General features: G+C 42.2%; 1 protein-coding gene across 2 annotated transcripts in view; it reads right to left on the bottom strand.

Moving 5' to 3' along the window:
- Nucleotides 1–24,990, bottom strand: part of NAV1 (neuron navigator 1) — a 283,320-nt gene that overhangs the window by 40,182 nt on the left and 218,148 nt on the right. For both annotated transcript variants that reach the window (XM_023187002.2, XM_023187003.2), the window contains 5 exons: nucleotides 5,103–5,241; nucleotides 4,350–4,647; nucleotides 2,797–3,490; nucleotides 1,797–2,243; nucleotides 640–681 (listed from right to left, as the gene is read on the bottom strand). In XM_023187002.2, the coding sequence (XP_023042770.2) occupies nucleotides 640–681; nucleotides 1,797–2,243; nucleotides 2,797–3,490; nucleotides 4,350–4,647; nucleotides 5,103–5,241 (1,620 nt within the window). The remainder of the gene's footprint in view (nucleotides 1–639; nucleotides 682–1,796; nucleotides 2,244–2,796; nucleotides 3,491–4,349; nucleotides 4,648–5,102; nucleotides 5,242–24,990) is intronic.

Genomic DNA, 24,990 nt, shown 5'->3' with positions numbered 1-24,990 from the left:
AACATGGTGAAACCCCCATCTCTGCTAAAAATACAAAAATTAGCCAGGCATGGTTGTACACAGCTGTAACCCCACCTACTCGGGAGGCTGAGGCAGGAGAATCACTTGAATCTGGGAGGTGGATGTTGCAGTGAGCTGAGATTGTGCCACTGTACTCCAGCCTGGGTGACAGAGTGAGACTCCGTCTTAAAAAAAAAAAAAAAGTTGCAATAGTTGCCACCCAAATGACAACTCAATGCTGTCAGAGCAATGGGTGACCAGGTAGGTCCTGCCCCTAGCCCAGCTGAGTGACCAAAGAGGCAGGCTGTTCTCTCTCATACTTTTAGGGAGGAAAATTACAGAGAAGAAGCTCAGCCAGGATTGGGATGGCATAGGCTAGTACAGGTAAGTGCATGACTCCCATGTGCAGACTTGTTTCTCCCCTGTCACCAAAAAAAGAACACTCACTGTAAAAGTTGACTCACATAATATTAAGCTTGGGCAGGGTGCTAGGTGGTACTTGTATGGGACCACATACAAATGATTCAGCTAAAAGGGTGACTAAATTCATGACTGGAGCCTGGGACAGGTTGAGATATGATTTTTCATACATACCAGGAGTCCCATTTATAGGGAAGAAAAAACACATTAAAGGGTTACCTGAGCCCTTTCTTGGGAAGAGTGTTCCGATCCCGTTGATTACTGTGGAGATAAAAAAAAAGAGAAAGAGAGAGAAGCATGTGGGTCCATCTTAGGAACTAGAGTTTAGGACCATTGGTGTGAGGTATGCAGACCCTAGATGCAGGACATCAAACTATGACCCCCTTTAGCTCTAAAAACCAAGAGATAGCTATAGCCTGCTTCTTGGCTTACAACTTGGGAAATTTATCTGAAATATTAAATGCTTTTTCTCTGATTAGAAATTAAGGCATGGTTAGCTATTTAAAAGATCATATTATGGCGTCAGGGACAGTGGCATGAGCCTGTAGTCGCAGCTCTCGGGAGGCTGAGGCAGGAGGATTGCTTAAGCCAAGGGGTTTTGAGTCCAGTCTGGGCAACATCGTGAGACCCCATCTCAAAAACAAAAAAATAGATCATATTATGGTAGGTAAAAACTACCATATAGGTAGTTTGATAACCTTGGCATGTAGGGGGAAGGGGAGGAAAACTAGGATGTGATATAAAAGAAAAGATTTTGGGCAGCCAGGCGCGGTGGCTCTCGCCTATAATCCCAGTACTTTGAGAGGCCGAGGTAGGTGGATCACTTGAGGTCAGGAGTTCAAGACCAGCCTGGCCAATATGGTGAAACCTGGTCTTCACTAAAAATACAAAAATTAGCCAGGCATGGTGGCAAGTGCCTGTAATCCCAGCTACTTGGGAGGCTGAGGCAGGAGAATTGCTTGAACCTGTGAGGCAGAGATTTCAGTGAGCTAAGACTGTACCATTGCACTCCAGCCTGGGCAATAGGAGTGAAACTTCATCTCAAAAAAAAAAAAAAAAAAAAAAGAAAAAAGATTTTGGACTAGAAAGCAAAAGCTCTGGATGATAGGTTAACCTAATTATGAGATCTTGGATAAGTCAGTTAACTTCTTTGTGCACAAGTTTCTCCATCTGTAATATAATAATAATAATTTAAAAACAAAAATACATCTTACCTATCTCATAGAGTTGTTGTGAAGCAAATTAAATTACTTAATATATGTGGAAAAAATGTCAAAAGTCACAAAATGGCAATAAAATATAGGATAGTATTGCCAATGGCAAAATGAGCCCAAGACACGGAGACAGGTTGAGGTTCTGCTGTCTTGTCTACCTACCTGTCCAGTTGCCCAGCTCTGGGGCTTCCACTCCAAGTCAGCTCTTCCGTCTCTTCCTCTGGGGGAGCAGCAGGGGGAGCAGGTGGGGTGGGGACGGGAGTACTGCTGGGGAAGGCACTGGGCAGGCTCATTGGCATCTGGAGGGACTCCATGCTCCTGTGCAGGCCTGAGAGTTTGGGGTACATGCGAGTCTCTTTTGGCACACTGAAACCACTCATTAGCTCCAGGCCCTGGGAGAAGCTGGCTGAGTTAATATTGAGGATGGGTGCCGGACTGGGGGTGAAGCAGGAAGGGAGAGGGCCCCCGGATGCTGAGCTTGTAGCATGCAGATCTGGGACCTTTGAAGCATGGGTGGTATCACTGGATGATGGTAGATCCAGACTATTGGAGTTGACCTTGTCAAGATTGGCTAGTGAGGGTGGTTTGACAAAGCTCTTCGCTGTGGCCCTGAGAGAAGATCAAACAAAATATTTAGAATAACAGAATTACAGACTGAGAGGCAGATAGGACCTTAAAGAAATCCTATCCAGTCTTGTTTTCTGCCTATTTGCTAAGCACAGAGGTTTATCCTAATGCTGTTGTGAAATACAATACAAGGAAATCTGACTTGGGGCACAACTTGGGGCACATTCAGCTTAGATAACGGGGCCAGCATATGCACACGGAGATATAAGTGAATTTATGCAAATAGGTATATATGTGTAAATAAACAGTAAAATCACCCATACAAGTGCTGAAGACGTGGTAAGGGTTGATCAGAGAATAGTACAAACAAGCTAAGTTTTGAATACAGTTTTGAAAGAGGGATTCAGTCTTTCAGAACTTTCAGAAACAAGATTCTTTCAGAACCATGGCATACAGGGGAGAGGTGGGAAAGAGCCATGCAAAGGCCTAGAGGCAATGGTGCATAGGCCATGCTTCATCTAGTCCAAGGAGGGCAGAGATATACAAAAGAATGACAAAGCAAACAGACAAGGAGGCGGTTGCCTGCATTGGGTACCTGAGAGGGGTTGGTGGCAGCTCTGCCAGCTTGGTGGCTGTGGGGTGGCTTGCTTGGTTCTTGGGAGTACTTTCTGGGGAGCCAATACTCTTCAAGGAGATGTTGTCTGAGTCCAAGGCCACTGCCTTGGCTTTGGCCTTCTCCTTTTCCCGATCTGTCTGATTGACAGGGGCTGGAGTGGTCCGCCCACTGGCTACCTTGGTAGGCTCCTTCAGTCTGGAAGGTGTAAGGCCTCCCTGCTTGGTGGTGAGGAGGCTGGGGTCAATGCTGCTGCTCACAGGGCGAGGTCCACCCCGCCCGCCGGTCACGCTCATAGAACTGGATTTGGCTGGCCGGGGCAGACTGCGGTACTGGATGTTAGAACGGGCTCCAGGAGCCAGGAATCCTGGCTCTGCGCTGTTGGACACATCTAAGCTAGTCTTGCGCCCATTTACTGGCTTGACAGGGATGCCTGAGGACTTCTGAATCTTGCTGAGAGTGGCTGAACCACCGGTTTGCATGACGGTGGCTGTGCCTGTGGCAGGAGGAGGCTTCTTGTAGCCAAAGGATCCCGAAGTGGCGGGGCGAGCAATGCCTGAGGGGGGCTTCTTAGCATCACTCAGGCGGTCCCGACCAGCATCAGAGGAGGAGCGTTGGAGCCCAGTATTCTTCACTGCAAGCTTACCCTTGTCTGTAGCTTTGCCCTCAGGTTTGCCTGCAAGAGGACAGGAAATGAGAAAAGAGCTGAAACTGACCAATATCTTTAAAAAACCATCCTTTTCTTTCCCTCCATGAGTGAAGGGAACATTGTAGAATATTAGAGGCCTAAATATGGGTAAACAGGTACAAGATAAGCTGATAAAGTTTCTTGTCTGAAAGACTCTGACTGGGAGGGGTGGAGAGGCTAGGAATTTTTTTTTGTTTTGCTCCCAGAGTAGAATGGTCCATTTTGAATAAAATGGCAGAGGCAAACACAAAGATAATCAAGAATATCCATCTAACAACTGGTTGTAGAAGGGAAAAAAAAAAAAAAGGAGGGGAAGCAAATGGAATCGAGTATGACAGTATCTCTTGGTAATTAGAGACTTGAGGAAAATGTTGATTAAGGCTAAAAGTTACCCAAGGGGCCAACTTTGGGGGCACTATAACTCTCTTGCTGTAGCCACTTTATTTATTGTTTTCTTAGGATCTTCCTGAGATGGCAAGCAATATCTTATGAAGATAAGTACCTCGAGTGACTAACTTGGGAGAAAGAAGAAAGCATTGGAAGTGTTTGGAAGGAGGTCAAACTAGTCTCTAAACATAATATACTCCCTCCTGCACCTCATATTAACTGGGATTTTGGCCCAGTCACTGAACCTCTTTGAGTTTCTGTTTCTTCCACATTTGTAAAATGGAAATAATAATACCCATCTTTCCTAACTCACAGGACTGTCTTTAGACCAGATAAGATAATGTATGTTAAAGCACTATGCACATGTTTGTTATCATCCTATGGGTTAACGACCACTAAAAAGAGGAGCAACCAAAGAACTAGGTCTTTGCCCTTGTACTTTCCTTTATCCCAGGCTCACCTGCGACTTTGAGGGCACTCTGGGCAGTGTGAGTGATGGGGGAAGTTACAGCCACAGGTGGGGTCTTGCCCTTCTTCAGGGAACCAGGGTGTCCCAGGCTGATGGGCTTTTTCAGTTCTCCACCCTTGGATGAATCATCACAGCTCTCAGGCCGCTCCCTCCGCCACTTTGAAGTCCCAGGTTCCATCTTCAGGCTACCACTGTCGTACTCCAGTTTTTTAGGGGCCTTCTCCTCTGATTCACTAAACCAGCTCAGCCCACTTTCTGCCAATGAGCGCTTCTCTGAGTCTGTGCGTAGCTAAAGAAAAGAAAAAAAGGCAGGGTGAGATATTTATATGCAAATGGGGGACTGGATAGCTGACAGGATTGATTTTAGTTAGTACCTGGCTCTGCTCATCCCAGAGTATTACGTCAACTGAGGGTTTCTACCTATACCCCTAGGGTTTCCAACAACAGATGGCATGTATCTCTGGGTTTCTTTTTCTTCTCCAGTTGGAATAGCTCTTACATGTATCACTCTAGATTGGTGTAGGCACTAAGTATAGACAATATGACAACATCTGATGTCTTGGGTGAGTGCCTTAGCTTTTTGTTTGAGAGAGGGTAGGGGCAGCTCTAAAATGACCTGGCCAAAGGCCTATGAGAACCAATCCCATGGAGTGGGTGTGTATGTGCAACCCCATACACAGACAATGCCGTTTGCCCTGTGGTTCATCTTGAGATGGCAGTTTGGATGTTTGCAAACTCACGTACCACTATTGTTGAGTTCCTGCGAGAAGCAGTGGGAGTAGTTGGGAGGGAGTTGAGTGAGGAGCTAGCATTGAATTCTTCTGAACTGAGATTGTCTGAGGCATCGCTGAGTCCACTGCTGATGGAGCTGCTTTCATCCCAGCTACAGGACAGGAGAGATGAAGGTTAGTGGTTAAAACAGAAGCCCAGGCAAAAAATAAATGTTTCACATTGATGCAAGAATGACCCTGTACCAGTATTTAGGCTAGCCAAAAGGAGAAAACCTGGGGGTTTGTCCTGGGTTTGCCAGCAACTCAAAGTGTGACTTAAACTTCCTTGTAATTTGGTGATGTTCTTTTACAAAAGGAAGAGACTCTGTCTTTATCTGGCAAGAGAAAACGTTGTATCTCCTTAACAGAAAGGTATATCATAAAGGCAAGGTAATTTTTGGATCAATCTAGTTATACAAACCAATTTCCTCTCCCTGTAAACAACCTCCATTCTTAAAATTACCATATCTTTGTTCATTTTTAGATGTGGTCTGCATCTATTCTCCCATTCCTTTTCTAAAAATGTCTATAACTGGTAATGAGGCCCAGAAAAAGATTTCTCTTTTCTAGAACCTCTTAGACTTTTATTGTTTCTAATTGCGCCTCCGTTTATGCAGTTCACCCTATCCTGGGATCGGGTCCTGCTTCTAAACAGAACATACTGTTCTTCTGGTAAGTGAACCAAATTTAAGGTGCTGAGGCCATGTAGAGGGGCCAAATTTGTGCTGAATGCATTCATTTCTCTGCCAATTGCTTGGAATATCACGTTTGTGGTATTAGGGAGATACTGCTGTTAAACATCTTTATCTGTAAACATCTGTATCCAAGAATGCTATTTCATGCACTAAGTGAACTTACTGCAACCTCCATGTCTTTGTAGCTTGAGCTCTACAACATTCCTTTGGCTGTTCTTTTTGTTTTGAGACGGAATCTTGCTCCGTCGCCCAGGCTGGAATGCAGTGGTGCAATTACGGCTCGCTGCAACCTCTGCTTCCCAGATTCAAGCAATTCTCCTGCTTCAGCCTCTAGAGTAGCTGGGATTACAGGCACCCGCCACCACACCCAGCTACTCTTTTTTTTTTTTTTTTTGAAGTAGAGACAGGGTTTCACCATGTTGGCCAGGCTCCTCTCGAACCCCTGACCTCAAGTGATCCAACCGCCTCGGCCTCCCAAAATGCTGGGATTATAGGCGTGAGCCACCGTGCCTGGCCTGGCTGTTCATTTTTGGGCTTAACAAGTTTCAGTCAGAAAGTTTACCCTTAACCTCAAAACTAAATAGCCTCCTCTACCATTTATATTAATTTCCTCTTATTCTATCTTTGTTTGCTATTCACGTTTCTTTTCAATCACACGCATTGTTTTCTAAGCTCAAATTCTGTCTCCTATAAACTTTCTTCAAAGGTCCTGTTTTCCAAGTCTTTCCCAATTCCTTTTGGACCTTAAAAATTTCTTCAGATTTCACTCAAGTTTTAGAGCCTAAAACTGAACACAGAAGTTCAATAAGACTGCTATACAGGAGTATCTGTGCCGGTAGGAATTAACTTCTAAATCCTTGTTATCTGTGTTCAGAGTAGGTTTGTTTATCAGCTTTGCATATGTGCAAGGAATAAAAGGCTGAAGACTTTTTTGTGTGAATTAGCTGGTATCTGAAAAAAATTTTCTTTTTGATTTATTTTGAGTTTCATATCATGGAACAAAAATCAGACATACAAGTCATCTAAGTGGTTGGCCCAGATCTCAGTTGGCTCTCTCTAATTCATGTGCTGGGAATAGGAAAGTGGGTGGTTTGGACATTTTGGCTTTGTTGCTCTGCAGTGATTTATCCAAATACATTGAGAAAGAGCAAAGAAAGCATGGGGATTAGAACACACTACAGAGTTCTTTAAATTTTACGACTATGAAATATAGCCGTTACTGAATGACAATCAACCTCTTCCCCGCTTCCCCTCCTGATATATATTAAATCTCACATTTGTCCTGGGCTAAGATGTCGTACCCCCTCACTTTGTAGAGAAGGAATACTGAGGAAAGATCAATGCTGATTTTATGGTCCTATCAGCTCTTCTGGATCTAGATAAGATCTCTGGCAAGCAAGCAAACAATTCTCAGCATGTTCTCTAAGTCAAAGACAGAGGAAGCTTGTAGCACTGAATCTTTCATCTGAGATTAATTATTGGTAATGAAGGTTGTGAGGCAAAGAAAACTCTTATGGAAGGACCCTTGCAAAAAGAGGATTGCTGAAGCTCAGAAATCCAAAAGAAACCTTCCTTTGCCCCACATTTATGGAAAGTTTAATAATGAAATGGGGGAGGGGAATTTATATTCTAGGAGAGCATTTGGGTCCTCCTTGCTCAAAAGACATTCCTTCCCAAGTTCTTTTCCTGTAGTGAGGAAGTGTAAACCTAGAATTACCAAGGAAGGTTGGCTAGAGGATATAAATACTTCCTAGCAAAATTCTTTTGCAAGTTCTGAAGAAAAGGAAAATTCTGTTGTCATGACACGAAAGTTAAGCAACTCCAGTGGAGATGCTCCTTTGAAGACAGCATAGTTTCTTTCTTTCTTTTTGAGACAGAGTCTCACTGTGTCATCCGGCCTAGAGGGCAGTGGCACAATCTCAGCTCATTGCAGCCTTCGCCTCCCAGGTTCAGGTGATTCTTGTGCCTCAGCCTCCCGAGTAGCTGGGATTACAGGTATGCAATTTTTGTATTTTTAGTAGAGACAGTGTTTCACCATGTTCGCCAGGCAAGTCTCCAACTCCTGGCCTCAAGTGATCCACCCGCCTCAGCCTTCCAAAGTGCTGGGATTACAGGTGTGAGCCACCGCGCCCAGCCCTCTTTCTTTAAAAAAAAACAACAACAAAAACCCACTATTACATTTGAATGGCTTGAAAAAAAATAAAAAGTTAAAGAGTGACAGAGCAAGACCTTTTGTCAAAAAAAAAAGGCTGGGTGCAAAACTCCTCCTTGAAGCCAGGTGTTCAAGACCAGCCTGGGCAACAAAGCAAGACCTCTGTCGCTACAAACAAAACAAAACAAAAGAAATAATACATGCTGTAGTAAGGATCCAAATATTATATAAATATAAAGGAAAAAGGAAAAGTGCTCCTTTTTTTGCCCTCCCATTTTTACTTCCAAGGTAACTATTCTTAACAGTTTTTTGTGCATCCTTCAAAAATATCCCTATGCATATATCTTCTAGCTGTTTGCTCTCTGGATCTGCTGAATAGCTGACATTATAGAACCACACTTCATTATCCTGGAGATTCTCTATACTTGACTTAAACTGGAACCTCAGTCTTCCTCTTTGTTGGTTTACTCCTTGTTTCAGTGAAGTACCTTTCCTCTTCCAGTAGGTTTCTGAAAAGGGGTGCTTAGAAAGTAAACTTTGTAAGATCTTGCATATCATAAAATGTCTTTATTCTATCTTTACACGTGAGATTTTTGGGTAGCCACAGAATTCTAAGCTGAAAATATCTTCTTTCAGATTCTAAAGGCATTGTTCTATGTCTGTTTCTATTGTTGCCCTTCTGATCCTTTGTCCTTGTATGTGACCTGTTTCTTTGTCTCCCCTCTGGAACTTTTAGCATCTTCTTGTGCACTGAAACATCACTAATGATGTGCCTTGGTGTGGGACTTTTTTAATCCTTGTGTTGGGTATTTTACCAGATGCTTTGAATCTAGAAACTCATTACCTTCAGTTTTGAGAAATTTTATCAAAAAATTTTTGACGATTTTCTCTTTATTTTTCAGTTCTCTCTTCTAGGGTGTTTGTAATTCAGTTAATAGATTTTTTGCCTGATTTTCTACATTTCTCTCTTATTTTCTAGCACCATGAAAAAACTCTTATTTTCTAGCACCATGAAAAAACTCTGTTTTTTTTTTTTTTTTTTGAGACGGCATCTTGCTCTGTCACACAGGCTAGAGTGCAGTGGTGCGATCTGGGCTCACTGCAACCTCCGCCTCCTGAGTTCAAGAGATTCTGCTGCCTCAGCCTCCCAAGTAGCTGGGACTACAGGCACGTGCCACCACACTTGGCTAATTTTTTGTATTTTTAGTAGAGATGGTGTTTCACCGTGTTAGCCATAATGGTCTTGATCTCCTGACCTCGTGATCTGCCCGCCTCGGCTTCCCAAAGTGCTGGGATTACAGGCGTGAGCCAGTGCGCCCGGCCTTTTTTTTTTTTGTAGAGTCAGGGTCTCCTTATGTTGCCCAGGCTGGTCTCAAGTGATCCTGCCACCTTGGGCTCCTAAAGTGCTGGGATTACCGGCTTGGGCCACTCTGCCTGGTTGCTAAACTCTACTTTTTGAACAATGGCTTCAATTTTATCTTCCATCCTTTCTATTAAGTTTTTCAATTCTTCTATTACACACATATATATAGATATACACACATAAATATATAGACATACATACATATACACATAAATGTACATATGGTTATTGTATATATGTATATATATTTTTTTGAGACAGGATCTTGCATTCTCGCCCAGACTAGAGTGTGGTGATGCACCATAGTTCACTGCGCCTCAAATTCCTGGGCTCAAGCGATCTTTCTGCTTCAGTTTCCTGAGTAGCTGGGATTATAGTATAGGCATGTGCTACCATGCCCAGCTAACTGTAACATTTTTGTAGAGACAGGATCTCACTATGTTGTTCAGGCTGGTCTCAAACTCCTGGCTTCAAGCGATCTTCCCTTCTCAGCCTTCCAAAGTCCTGGGATTATAGGTGCAAGCCACTACGCCCAGGCTTCTACCATATTTTAAATTTCCAAGGCTTCTTTAAAAAAATTTTAAACGGCACATTGTTCTTTCTTTCAAGGATACAATCTCTTTTTCAACTCTCGGAGACATTCATTCACTCATTCATTTGGAGGGGCAGGTTTCCAATGGCCTTGCATAGTTTCTGGTTCCAAGTTGCTTTGTTCTGTTAGTACTGGCAGGACTTCATGTTATAGACCTTCTGAAATGTGTGATGAAGCTTGGATGTTTGCTATTATGGAAGACTGCGACATTCATTGTAAGTTATTGAGAACCTTTGTGCACATGCAGTGGGACTTGTCAACTATGGCTTCAATATAGGGAGATGAGATTGGACTGATTCAGTTAAGTTTTTTCTAGTGAGTTGGTCACCTTTCCTAGAGGTGAATCTTCCAAACTCCAGCCTGAAGCATGTAAGACCATCATTCTGAAAGCTGACTTTGAGAAGAGCCTGGAGCTTTCAACATTCAATATGCAAAGCTTCATTTATACCCCTCTCCCTTTAGTTCAAAATCTATGCCCTCACTTGTGTCAGGAGTCCACCAGTCCAGAGACTACCTGTTTTACTCTCTTCAGAAAATAGGTCTCCAGTCTTCTGTTAATGGAGGGAAAGGGCTCCCACTCTGGGAGCAGGTGGAGCAGAATCTGAGAGTCTACGTGTTTTTTACATACATTTTTAACCAGTCCTCTTGTTTTTAGACTCACCTCTTCCCCTACTAAAGCTACCTGATGCCACCAATTATGAAGCTTTTTGAGGATTCTGGGGTGCAAATTGAGTTGCTGCTCCACTTCCTCCACTGCTGGCTCAGGATTCAACTTTTAAGTCTGATCTATCAGTTCATACTTGCCGGTCTGATTTCCAGCTTCCCATGATCTCATCACTATTATCTCTTTCTTCTCCTGTTCTTTGTTTTTGTGGTTTTATGACTTATGAAAAGAAAAACCCTTTATTGTCATTTAACTTTTGTGGTAGTTGTGAAATATGTGAAATATATCCTAAGTGACTCTTTTGGATCAGATATCCTGGTGGATAGCCTTCGAATAGAGAGAGGTGAGGAGACATTAGCTTTGGAGTTCCAAAGTCAAATTACACAGAGGCAGAAGAAACCATCTAGACAATTTTTTTGTTGTTGTTGTTGAGATGGAGTCTCGCTCTGTCGCCCAGGCTGGAGTGCAGTGGCCGGATCTCAGCTCACTGCAAGCTCCGCCTCCCAGGTTTATGCCATTCTCCTGCCTCAGCCTCCCAAGTAGCTGGGACTACAGGCGCCCGCCACCTCGCCCGGCTAGTTTTTTGTATTTTTTTAGTAGAGACGGGGTTTCACTGTGTTAGCCAGGATGGTCTCGATCTCCTGACCTAGTGATCCGCCCGTCTCGGCCTCCCAAAGTGCTGGGATTACAGGCTTGAGCCACCACACCCGGCCTCAATTTTTTTTTTTTTTGAGACAGGGTCTTGCTATGTTGCCCAGGCTGGTCATGAACTCCTGGGCTCAAGTGATCCTCTTGCCTCAGCCTCCCAAAGAGCTGGGATTACAGGCATGAGCCACTGCACCTGGGCTAGATGATATTTTTTGAAGACTCAAAAGCTGTGGGAGAAAAAAGACTGGATGGACACTGTCCATCCTGAAACATATGACTGGTTAAAGTGTAAGAATAGAATGCCTTTAGAAGAGTTTGCAAATTTTATCAGTTCATGAGTCAGAGTACTGCAAAGCAACTGCCTGGTCACTCAAGATAGCAGGGAGAAAGGAAGGCAGCTTAAATATGGCACCAAAAAGAATAAAGTAAAGAGGACAGGGCTCAGAGTTATGGAGGGCTACTGCATCTGTTGTTTGGCAGAAAGAATTTCTTTGCTCACTCTAAGCTGGATTTTGCTGTCTCCCTCCCATTTCTCTTTATATTTGTTTCTTACATAGATCTCAAGTACAGAAAAGAGAGTTGGGCAACAACAAGCTAGGCCTAAATTCACAAGGACATGAAAACAACAAAGAATGCAGAGACCTCAATATCCCTGTATAATCTAATCTACAAATCCAAACAACCACGCACAGGCAACTGATATATGAGAGAAATGGTGTCAAAAGTTTTTATCTGGGGCAAGTTCTTATAAGAACCATGGCACTTTGTCATTTTCATCTACCCCCAGAACAGAAAAGGAAATGAGTCTGAATGAGCACATGAGAGATTGAGTCAGATATAAACAGGACAATGAAAATGAAGAACCTTGTCAACAGATATTTCAAGGGAGCTATAACAGATTATAGAGGTAAATTAAAGAACTTTCTCCATGGGATACTTATTTTCCCATTTACTATTCTCCTCATATCATCTAGTCTACCCTCCAAAATTTACACGTCACATTCCCTATTTCCACTAAAAAGCATCAACTTTTCCCCCTGATTGCTCTATCAAAAACTTAGGTATGTCTTCAACTCCTTTTTCTTCCCCCTTCTCATCAAGATTGTAATACATCATTGATTGTATTACCACTTTCCTCTCAAATCTATCTTTCTTTAACTTTCCCCTGCCTTTGCTCTGGTTCAGAGCCTAATGTTCTCTCACTTGAGCCACTGTGAAAGACTTCTTATCAGCTCTACTCTGTATAGATCCTCCCTCCCTCTAACTTGCACTAAATATAATCAGAAGCCTAATCACCCAAAAGTGTGGCACTTAGCAAAACCTTCATTAGCTCTCTGTTACTGATATGATAAAATAAAAATTCTATAGCCTGGCTGGGCATGGTGACTTACATCTGTAATCCTAGCACTTTGGGAGGCTGAGGAGGGAGGACTGCTTAAGGCCAGGAGTTTGAGAACAGCCTGGGCAACATAGTGAGACCCTGTCTCTCTATATTTTAAAAAAATATTCTACAGCCCATTTATCAAGATTATCCATGAGCCATCATTAATGTAGTATAGTGATTAAGAGCACAGATGTTGGAGCCAGACTACCTGAGTTCAATCCCTATAAACTCTGCCTAGGGCTAAATTCAACTTCAATCTTATCAAGATTATCCATGAGCCATCATTAATGTAGTATAGTGATTAAGAGCACAGATGTTGGAGCCAGACTACCTGAGTTCAATCCCTATAAACTCTGCCTAGGGCTACATTCAACTTCAATCGAGCAAACAGTCATCAAGCTCCTAGTATTTATAATGCATGGTGTCAGTTGCTATGGGCATTCAAAATAAGTGGCTATCCAGAATAAGCCTATAACCCAAGGGTGGAGAAAGGTGTATAAATGAAATAAATCCATGACAGAGGTAGAGACAACATACATAAAACAATACAGAGGAAGAAATGATTTCATCTCCAATAAAATCCAGAAATATGACTTTACCATGTTAGAATACTGAGAAACATAATGTTTTACCCACTTTTCTCCACTCCCATCCCACTCCTACTTCCTGTGTTCCCTATGATTCCTATTAGGTGCCCAGCTCTTTTGCCTAATTTCCTTTTAGAAATACAGGCCTGCATGAGGAGCCAGTCCTCACATCACTATGCAGTCTAGATCAAATACCAAGTCTTCCATGAGGCTTTCCATGATCCTCCTTGCCAGAAAAAATCTCATTCTCTTTTATGTCTCTACAAACATACCTATATTTCTATTAGAGTGGTCTGCCTTGAAATAGTTATGTCTACACATCTTTTCATGAGACCATATTTCCCTGAAGGTTAGGATTAAATCTTATGTTTCTTTGTACCCCTCATACAATATGTTGTACACAGTGGGCATTCACTCATTGCTTATATGAAAACAAGAATGCATAACTTCAGGAAAAAGGTTATGATTTTGGAGCTGCTATTTATATATTCTCCAAGAATAACTAGTAATTTATTTATAAAGGTAATCCTTGCTTTGGGGTTGGGGGAATTTATTAACATTCTCTTTTTAGAACTTTCAGTACTCTGCTGAAATTCCCTATCTATACAAAAATGTAATTCACCTTTTATACTGGATCCTTAAACATATTTATAAAAAGGATTTTACAGTCCTTATCTGTTAGTTTCAACATATGGCTCATCTGTGGATCTGCTTCTATTGACTATTTTTTCCCTCAGTCATATTTTTTCTGCTTCTTCCTGAGTCTTGTAACTTTTTATTTTATGCCAGATGTTGTGTGTAAAAGTGTGGCAATAGGTATATCCAGAAAAGGACATGTCCCTTCCGCTGTTAGGCTGCTAGGATTGAGAGCTGAGTCAGTCCAGCCTATCATATAGAGGCAGGTTTGGGCTCTGTTATAGGTCAGTTCATCAATTTTTTTTTTTTTTCCCAGACAAAGTCTCACTCTTGTTCCCCAGGCTGGAGTGCAATGGCGTGATCTCGGCTCACTGCAACCTCCGCCTCCTGGGTTCAAGCAATTCTTCTGCCTCAGTGTCCCAAGTAGCTGGGATTACAGACGCCTGCCACCGCACCTGACCAATTTTTGAATTTTAAGTAGAAACAGGGTTTCGCCATGTTGGCCAGGCTGGTCTCGAACTCCTGACCTCAAGTGATCCGCCCGCCTTGGCCTCCCAAATCACCAAATGTTTTGAGGGCAAGATCAGGACTGTCCTTTCAGTAGGACTTAAGATCTGAGCATAGTGAGTTCCCAGAGATCTCTCTATGCCATCCAGCCCAGCTGACAGCTTTGGGCTGCTGTGGAGTTCTCTGCACTCATGGTGAGCCACTTCTGCACATTCAGTGAAGGATCTTTGTGCTTTGGAGGGGGTCTTTCTCTACCCTCCTACCCTGTTCTCAGGTTCCACTGTACTGTACCGGTGCTGTATAGTCAGTGAAGGCCCTGTGCACATTGGGTGGGAACGGGGATCTTTCTCAGATTTCTGTCCTGCCCTTAGCCATCAGCTTGCTGCCACTGTGTACTCAGTGAAGGCCTCATAAGAACGATTTAGGGGTAGGTGGGTACTTATTTGCTCTATCATTAGGGCTCCTTATGGCCAGCCTACATGTGGCCTTCAGAAGTTTGTATGAAGTTCAGCTATTTTCTCCTCATCCTCATCTATGGTGGGTTTGCTCCTCTTAGCCATACCCCAGGAGGAAAACAGTCATGTATTCCATCTCTCCTAGGAATGGCTCTTCTCTTTCTGGAATTTAGTTCAATTAGAATACTTTGCATCCTTAGATATCTGTATTTTTTAAAAGTGATGTTTGTTGCTTATCCAGCTTAGCCTTGTTGTTAGGATGAGAGTGATAGTGTAGGACACTATACCATTCCCTTCGATAAATTAGCCCCTTGAGTGCTCTTAGAATAAATAAAGCCCTTCATCTAGGGCTGTTAAGAATGGCAACTGATTTCTCCTCTTGTTTTCTTGCCCACTTCCTAGCATTGATACCATAGTCTAAGGAACACTCTGATGCACCCATCTCCTCTGTAGGATGAAAAGAGGGACTGTGAAGAGGCCAGCTCAACTGAACACTGCTCTGTTTGTGTCTGTGCAGACACGTGGCAATGCATGGGGCAGGAAATACTCCTCCCCTCTGGGAAAAGCACCAACACTAACGTAGTTCTTGGCTAGGATTGGCCACCCCTCCCAGACTTCTCTCACACCGTCTGCTCCCCACATTTTAGGCCCAGCTATTCCGTGGAACTTGAATAGCCAAGGGAGCCTGCAGGCAGCCAGAGGGCCAAGGGTGTGGGCTAACTAACTGGAAGAGTGGACCAGCTTGTGACTACATAGGAAAAAATCCTTATTGGTTCTGTAGCACAGCATAGTTCTTAAAAGTCAGACTAGAACACTGAGTCTATTCTTCTGTCCGGAATATATATGCCTTGCGAATCAGTAACTAAGTTTCTCTATTTACTACTTAATGCATAAGAGCTGTGTACATGGAACTCTACTTTCTCTTCTGAGAGGAGAAATATCTGCAGTACAAAAGGCTGGTTTTAAGAGCTGAGAGGTTTTTTTTTTCTTTTTCTTCTCTTATAATTATTTCTACTCCCAGTAGAGTTTATGGAATTAGAAGCCTAGGGGATACCTAGGACTTCCTGCTTCATCATATAGAAAAGAGAAGAACTAACTTTATCATCTAAACTAGACAGCAGGAAGCTGTTTGGCCACAAAATGTAACCTACTTCATGGAAACAAATCCCCAAATCAATCATGAAAAGAAGCCAGACTCAGAGTTGGAGGGCTTTTCAGTCCCCATCACTATACCAACTAGGTATGCACTGTATTCTATCAAATATACAAACACCAAATGGGGCAGAAGGGTAAAAGAGCATCAATAATCACAACTCTTGATATTGTCTCACTTGCTAGAGTTGATGGATGGTGACCTAGGTTAGGCAGTGAAATAGACAACAGTGACAAAGTGTGAATTAGACCCAGGAACTGAGAGTAATCTGATAGTCAAGATAAGTAGGAGGCTAGCAAATGTGATGAGCCCAGTTCTAGGTTTGCCAAGGGCTAGAATATCTATGGATCAAAATAAAAAGAAGATTTTTCATAATGCAAGTGTTTTAGATAAGGCTGTCATTAGATGGTTCTGCAGCCAGGGATATCTCATGACTTTTGCCCCCGATACTCAAATTATTCTTGATATTTTAAGGAGACAGGGCAAAGAGCACATAAAGCTGGAACTGGAATCAGTCCAAGTTAGAATTAAATACATACAGACTCAAAACTAATCTGTCCTCTTGAGGAGGCTAACCTTATTGGCTAGAAATGGACTGAGCTGACCTCAAAGAATACACTACTACAGACAAGAATACATTCCTAATATTTGCTCTAGTCTTGAAATGTTCCATAGTTTTCTTGGAACTACACCAGATTAAAGCTAAGATATAGCTTCCCTTGCTCGCTACTTTAAGAATACTCTTGCTATCTATGATAAAATGTATTATGTTAAACCATATGAAATTGCCAATCTTATAGTTAAAAAATTGGTCAAACCTGGGCACTTTCATATGATTCAACATCAAATATATTTATTTTTGTGTTTGGTCTATGCTTTAGTACTTGTTTGCTACAAAACTGTGGTCGTGGATTCTAAACTCTTTTTCTTTTTTCTTTCTTTTGTTGAGACAAGACTTTGTCACCCAGGATGGAGTGCAGTGGTGTGATCTCAGCTTCCTGCAGCCTTGACCTCCCAGGTTCAAGTGATCCTCCTGCTTCAGCCCTCCAAGTAGCTGGGACTACAAGTGTGCACCATGGTGCCTGGCTGATTTTTTTATCTTTTGTAGAGACAGAGTTTCACCATGTTGCCCAGGCTGGTCCCAAACTACTGAGTTCAAATGATCTGCCCACCTTGGCCTCCCAAAATGCTAGGATTATAGGCGTGAGCCACCATGCCTGGACTTAAACTCCTTTTTTTTTTTCTGAGACGGAGTTTCACTCTTGTTGCCCAGGCTGAAGTGCAATGGCAAGATCTTGGCTCACCACAACCTCTGCCTCCCACGTCCAAGTGATTCTCCTGCCTCAGCCTCCGGAGTAGCTGGGACTACAGGTATGTGCCACCATGCCTGGCTAGTTTTTGTATTTTTAGTAGAGATGGGGTTTCACCATGCTGGCCAGGCTGGTCTCGAACTCCTGACCTCAGGTGATCCGCCTGCCTTGGCCTCCCAAAGTGTTAGGATTACAGGCATGAGCCACCATGCCCAGCTGACTTAAACTCTTAATAGGGAGAGACCAAGTTACAGAATCCAAGTCAAATGGAAGAAATGACAACCTGTCCCACTCTAAGATTAGTTTGGTACATCTGAACAAGGGAATATGTTTTAGACTTTCCTCAATCCAAAGTTCCAAACATATCCCATTCTGCACTGGTCTTTTATGCTTTCTTCAGACCCATTCCTGGGGTGAGCCACTCAGTTCATAATCCATACTTCCCTAAAGGTCACTCAGATAGTCATGGAGATGTTTCCTAATGAGAAAATTAGCACGTGATGTTCCACCTCTGGTCCCTGTAGCAAGTGGACTCCTTTGTTAAGATGTTAGTGACCTACATTTGTGTTAATATGGTAGCCACTAGCCATATATAGCTAATGAGTACTTGAAATGTGGCTAGTCCCAAGTGAGATGTGGAGTAAGGTTTCAACGACTTAGTAGAAAAGGAGAATATAAGATATCTTAATTATCCTGATAATTTCTATATTAGTTACATATTAACATAATATTTTAAATACACTGGGTTAAATAAGGCATATTACAATTAATTTTACCTGTTTTACTTTTTATTTTTATTTTTTTTTGAGACGGAGTCTCGCCCTGTCACCCAGGCTGGAGTGCAACGGCGCAATCTCGGCTCACTGCAACCTCCGCCTCCTGGGTTCAAACAATTCTCCTGCCTCAGCCTCCCGCGTAGCTGGGATTACAGGTGGCCACCACCACACCCAGCTAATTTTTGTGTTTTTAGTAGAGATGGGGTTTCACCATGTTGGCCAGGCTGGTCTCAAACTCCTGACCTTGTGATCCACCCGCCTCGGCCTCCCAAAGTGCTGGGATTACAGGCGTGAGCCACCATGCCCGGTCCTTGTTTAACTTTTTAAAATGTTTCCACTATAACATTTTAAAATACATATGTGGTTCGGGCATGGTGGCTCATGTCTGTAATCCTAGCGCTTTGGGAGGCCGAGGCGGGTGGATCACGAGGTCAGGAGATCGAGACCATCCTGGCCAACATGGTGAAACCCCGTCTCTACTAAAAATATAAAAATTAGCTGGGTGTGGTGGTATATGCCTGTAATCCCAGCTACTTGGGAGGCTGAGGCAGGATAATTGCTTGAATTAGGAGACGGAGGTTGCAGTGAGCTGAGATCGCGCCACTGCACTCCAGCCTGGCGACATGGCGAGACTCCGTCTCAAAAACAAAAAACCAAAAAAAAAAAAAAACCCCAAAAAAAGTATGTGGCTTGCATTAGATTTCTGTTGGAAAGCGCTGTCCTAAACAGGAAACTTTTGGTCAATGAAATGTCCGCTTTAAAGAGCTGGAGTTCTTTAGCTGCTACAGTAGTTACATTTGGTCCATGACCTGAAAAAGCTACGTTTTGCAGTTAAACTTCAGCTGATCCCTTTGATGGCAACAAATGTGGTAACATTTTTAGGTGCAAACACTGAATTATGAGCCATAGTCCTCGGAGACCATTCAAGAGGTTAAAGAGGATAAGTGATTTTTTAAAAAAAAAGAATAGAAGAGTCAGAGTGAAATTGGGCAATTTTGTGATGCTCAGTTTTGAAAATGAATCAGGACCATCTAGAGAAACCAACACTCTGTTCAAGTGCTGCCAAAGTTCTTAAAGTCAGCAACCTCTCCTACTCCTCAGCCCCATGTGGCCTTAGAAAACTCCAAGAGCAAGGGGGAGTACAGTGTCTGCTTCATTACATGTCTGTGGTTTGGCAGAGATCACAGCAAACTAGCTTGACCTGGCCAACCAAGCCAGGCAATGGGAGGAAAGGATGAATCGCACAGAGTGAGAGATTTAGAGGAAGAGAGGGTGGGGCAGAGAAGAAGCCAACGTAAATTTTTTCGAGTTAAGGGTTTGCCAAATCTTAATCAAGGGTAAAAATCACCAAGAAGAAAGGACTGTAAAGAACAGGGTAATCAGAGTCTTATATGAAATTGGAGGATATGTACAATTAGGAAAATTTATTTGGCCCCTTGATATATTGGCAGTAAGCACATACAATTCCAGTCCTATAAGAAAACGAATGGTTTCAATAAGTTTTAAAAGACATTTCCTAAACTCTAGTTTCAATCACGGAACTGTCTGATTAATTTGTTCAGTTCTCAAATGCTGAGGCTAATTTAATGAATGGACCATAGCTAGGGAAGCCCAAATTCAGATTTAAATCCTACAGACTGGTTACATGGCATTATTAAAAAAGCAGAAAAAATTGTCATCACAATTTTGGAGACTACCATTTTAGAGTATCTGTTGCAACACCTAGGTGATGAATTCTTACTCAAACCCAGCTGGGAAGATTATGAAGATTAATACCCCAAATTTTGTAAATATTTTCTGGGCCGGATGTGGTGGCTCATGCTTGTAATCCTAGCACTTTGGGAGGCTAAGGTGGGTGGATCACCTGAGCTTAGGAGTTCAAGACCACCCTGGGCAACATGGTGAACATCTACTAAAATTACAAAAAATTACCTGGGCGTGGTGGCATGTGCCTGTAGTCCCAGCTACTCAGGAGGCTGAGGCACAAGAATTGCTTGAGCCCAGGAGGTGGAGGTTGCAGTGACCTGAGATGACACCACTGCACTCCGACATGGTGAAAGAGCAAGAGTCTGTCTTAAAAAAAAAAAAGAAAAAAGAATATTTCCTGAAGATCAAACCCATCAAGAAAATTATACTCCAATGTCCTGCTGTACCTTGATCATTCTGTTCGATGCTGAAATAAGAGATTTCCACCATTGCCTTTTTCTTTTAAGTCAATCAGTTATAGTAACTGACAGAGTTCTCTATGGCATTTAGAAAGGAGTTAAAGCAAATAAACACAGGGCCATGACACCTCCAAGAATATAAAAGGCCACCCTAATGTGCCCATAGAGAAAGGACTTCTGTTATTTTTGATGATTCTTAGTATAATGGAAAAGTGTGAAAACTTGTCTGCTTGGTTCCAAATTCAGTTCACCTCACGGCTTCCTTGCTGAAGTTCTAGCCACTTTCAGCATACCCACTTTAGCTCACTCTCCTTTCTGATAAAGGTCCAAGTGTTTTTAATGGTGGCAATAGGGGCATAGGCCCAGTCCTAGGCAGAACCCCACTCAGTCAAAATAAAGCCATGCATTTCTGTGCTTGTTCTTCACAGATGCCATCTTGCCAGTGGCAAAAGAAAAGTAACCGGTCTGGAGAACCGAATGCCCTTGCAGTTATATACAAAACTCTCTGCATGTGCAATCTTCTGGTATCTGATCATACTTTCAGATTCTCAAATGTGTCTGTGACTCAGAAAATTTTCTTTAAATTATCATCTTGCCTCCTAACACCCTGCTTTAAGCATTGCTTTCTTGATTCTGGCATTTAATTTTTGCCCTAAGGTTAACAGAGTTTCTTAAATTTAGACCATTGTTATGGAATAAATTATGTTCCCCCCAAATGTATGTGTTACAGCTGTAACTCCCAATGACAGTATTTGGAGATGGGGCCTTTAGGGAGGTAATTAAGGTTAAATGATCTTATAAAGAATGGGGCTCTGATCTGATGGGACTGGTGTCCTTATAAGAAAAAGGAGACACCAGAGAGCTCTCTTTCTAGGTGTGCACAGAGTTTAAGGCCATGTAAGGACACAGTGAGAAGGTGGCTGCTGTCTACAGCCAGGAAGAGAGGCCTCATCAGAAACCAACCCAGATGGCACCTTGATTTTACACTGCTGGGCTTCAGAACTGTGAGAAAATAAACTTCTATTGTTTAAGCCACCTGCCCTGTGGTATTTTGTTATGTCAGCTTGAGTAGACTACCACAACCATTAAGTTATGAAAATAAGCTTATTTTATCTACACATCAATATCCTCCATTGAACTACATTGGATATTGACCACCTCTATGATTCAGGCTAGTTTTCAATTCAGAGATTTACTGCCATCAGATTTTTTTTTAATCATGATATCATAGCTTATTATAGCAAAATTAAATACCCAAATCCATCTGCTAGGCACAGTGGAAGCTATGGATTGAGAAAATCAAGGAGTCAGGCAAAGTGGAAGGAATTATCATCGCTGCTTGGACTTGGCAGTGAAATAATCCCGGAGAAATTCCATCTTTCTATGATGAAATCAGGCTCTATGTGTGCTCCTGTAATGACATGATACACAAGTATTCAACCCTGCAAACAGCTTGGATAGCACTTTGTGGAACAAAATGGATGCAATTGGATTAGAGGTATCAATATATTTTATTGGGATCTTAATGTGGGAAAGGGTAATTGCAGGGTAGTAGAGGAGAGACAGAGAAGTGAGAATATAGAAGGAAAGACATGAGAGACAGTTTCCAAGGCGTGGGTTAAAGCTTTGCCATGTCAGCTGGCAGGGCCAGAGCAAGAAGAAAGAGCAGAAAGTTGAGCTGTTTAACGGGAGTCTCCTTAATTAGGACCAACTGTGGGTGAGGAATGCTGACTCGGCTGGCCACAATTTGTTTGAGTTTTCTCTAGTTTCAGAGATTTCCCTTTTTGTCTGCCCCAAGCCTTTGCCCTCCTCTACTTCTTTCACAGGAGTGGGAATGAAAAAACAAGGTACCTTCCTCTCTTTTTCAGATGTTTCCAAGTCAGGAAATTGAAATCCTTCAAAGAGTGAAAGATAACTGAGAATCTCAAGAAAAGCAAAAAATTCTCAGGGATATCATCGAATTCACCTTCAAAGGATAAAAGGCAGTCCTCTGGAGCGAGAGCTCTGGTGTACTGAGTACGTACTTCTGTCTCCACTAGTCGGTATTACTACAGTTGAGTTAGTGTACTTGTCTCAGCCTCAACTTCCCCAAGTATAAACAGGTAACTCAACACCCACTAAACAAATTCTTTAGAAAGTTTGAACATCAAGAAAAATGATTTTGATTCTTAACTTGGTCAAGAAAACATCCTGAGGAAAACTAAAAAGCCACAAAATTAAGGTGCCAATTGATGTCACTGACCTTATTTTGAGTTTCCATATTTTTATTGGAGAGGGCCTGAAGGAGGCTCTAAGAATAGTCAGTAGGATTCTGTTCAGAACCAACATTTTTTTTGCTCTTTCTAAAACACACATAGATGACCCATTTTAAAGATTTTTGGAAAGGGATGAAAATGGTATTTGATTTTAAATTTCATGAGGTACTTCCTACTTCCTCCCCACTGTCTCACCAATATTCTTCCTGCAGTGTTTCCTTGGGAGGCCACTGCACAATTCCAAAATCCCTAGCTGATTGAAAAGAAATGTAGAATAGTGTCTGCATTTCTGCACCTTCTCTAAACCAATACGGAAGTAAGAGATAATTGGCGATACTCTGAAAAGTAGGAAATTTGGCTTAAGGGTCCGGAGTAGGGGTTGGCCAGATAGTAAATATTTATAAGGCTTTTCAGGCCATAAAGTCTCTGTCACAACTACTCAATCCTGCCATTGTAGCACAAAAGCAGCCATAGATAGTATGTAAACAAATGAATCCAGCTGTGTTCCAATAGAACTTTATTTATGGACACTGAAATTTGAATTTCATAGAATTTTAATATGTCACAAAATATTGTTCTTCTTTTGTTTCTTCCAATCATTTAAAAATGTGAAATCCACTCTTAGCTTGCAGGCCACAAGAAAACAGGCAGTGGACTGCATTTGGCCAAGCAGGCCAAAGATCACCAGCCCTGGGGCTAGATCAATAAAAGGCCCCCTAAAAATGAAAAGAAAGAACAATTCCATAACTGACAAGTCCTGGCCAAAAAAGCAACTCTGGGCTAAGAATGACTTCTTGGATTTCCACTTTTATTACTTCTGATCTAACCTGCTCAATTTTCAAGTCAAAACAAGATTTTTCTACTACTGATTCAGTTTTTTGGGTTCTTTGTTTGTTTGTTTTCTTTGAGATGGGGTCTCACTCTGTCACCTAGCTGGAATGAAGCAGTACGAACACAGCTCATTGCAGCCTCAAGCTCCGGAGCTCAAGAGATCCTCCCACCTCAGCCTCCTGAGTAGGTGGGACTACATGTGGGTGCCACCATGCCCAGCTAATATTTTTTTTTAAATTTTTGGTAGAGACAAGGTCTCACTATGTCACCCAGGCTGGTCTTGAACTCCTGTCCTGAAGTTATCCTCCCACCTTGGCTTACCAAAGTGCTGGGATTACAGGCATGAATCACTGAGCATGGCCTCTGATTTAGTTTTGACTCAGAAAAAAAGGAAGAGGTTGGAAAAGAAAAGAGAAGAAAAAGAAAAAAAGAAGCATTAGTATTGCCTGTACCTCATTGCCAACCCTCCATTCTGGAAGTAGGGAAGTAGGCAATGCCTTGAAGCGGGATGGAATTCAAACATATATGTAGCTTTTAGAATGACTTATATAGGGTTGACAAAAGCAAAAACTATTTTTGGTCAGAAGCACAAATTCTTCTACACAGGTTGGAAGAAGTGATATAGAGGGTATATGGCCTGTATATGTTCCTGATGCATAAAACAACAAATAAAAGTCCACTTTATTAAACTAACAAGTTGCCATTCATCTTCAGATCTCAGATCACCCTGTGAGTGCAAAGTGAGTATTGAAAGAGGTAAAAGGGATAGGAATCAGGCCCCAAATTCATACTACTAGGCTGAGGAATCTGTGCAACTCTGAGCAGTTTCTGGCAGCTCTAAAAGATCCAGGCCAGACTGCTGGTGTGAAATGCTGATCTGGCTATAAACACCTCCAGCCACTGAGCTACTCTCTCTTCGCGGAATGAAGCTTCCCACCACAAACCAAATGAATTGCCAGGCGTTCCCTCTGAACTCATTACTCCCCGCTTTTTGACTTCTTTGTATCACATTCAGTTTTCTCACTCCAGAATCCCTGGCCTTCCATTATCACCTTCTTTTTCTCTTTATTAAATAAGAAGTCCACTTTCCAACGTCTTCTTTAGTGTTTCTACAAAAGCTGAGGAGATCATCTTTTTTCTATTCACAGTCTCCTTATTCAGTCAAAAAAATCTTTAAATCCTGACTCAAGACAGACGGCAACAGCGAGCTTTTCTGCTGTAATTACCCTAATGCTGTCCACATTCAATCTACTAAAAACAAACAAAGAAAAGGGAACATCAGAAAGGAAAGCTGCCAGCAAAACAGAAACAAATACAAATTCCAAATACTAGAACCTAAAGAGAAGAATATTGGATACTAACTCCTCAAGTCTGTCTGCTTGCACACTACTATACTGAACTACCTGGTACCATGTTAGTTAGAGAGAAGTGCCTCTTTAGGTCCAGAGGCTTGAGTATGTGGGAGGATGTATTCAGGATACAGGCAAGGTATGTGACACAATGACCCTTTGTAATGCACATAAAGAGACTCCCATCCAAATCCACAGATTCACCATAACCACTCCGTTATTGAAGTATTTGTTGCAAGTTAAGCTACTTGATTTATCTTCCATCTCAAAAATAATACTGAGAACCAACTCACCACAGAATGCAAACATTTCTCTCTGGAATTCACACCCTATTGAGGTC

Source organism: Piliocolobus tephrosceles, chromosome 1, assembly GCF_002776525.5.
Source record: "Piliocolobus tephrosceles isolate RC106 chromosome 1, ASM277652v3, whole genome shotgun sequence".
NCBI classification, from domain to species: Eukaryota; Metazoa; Chordata; class Mammalia; order Primates; family Cercopithecidae; genus Piliocolobus; species Piliocolobus tephrosceles.
This window is presented reverse-complemented; position numbering and strand designations above follow the sequence as displayed.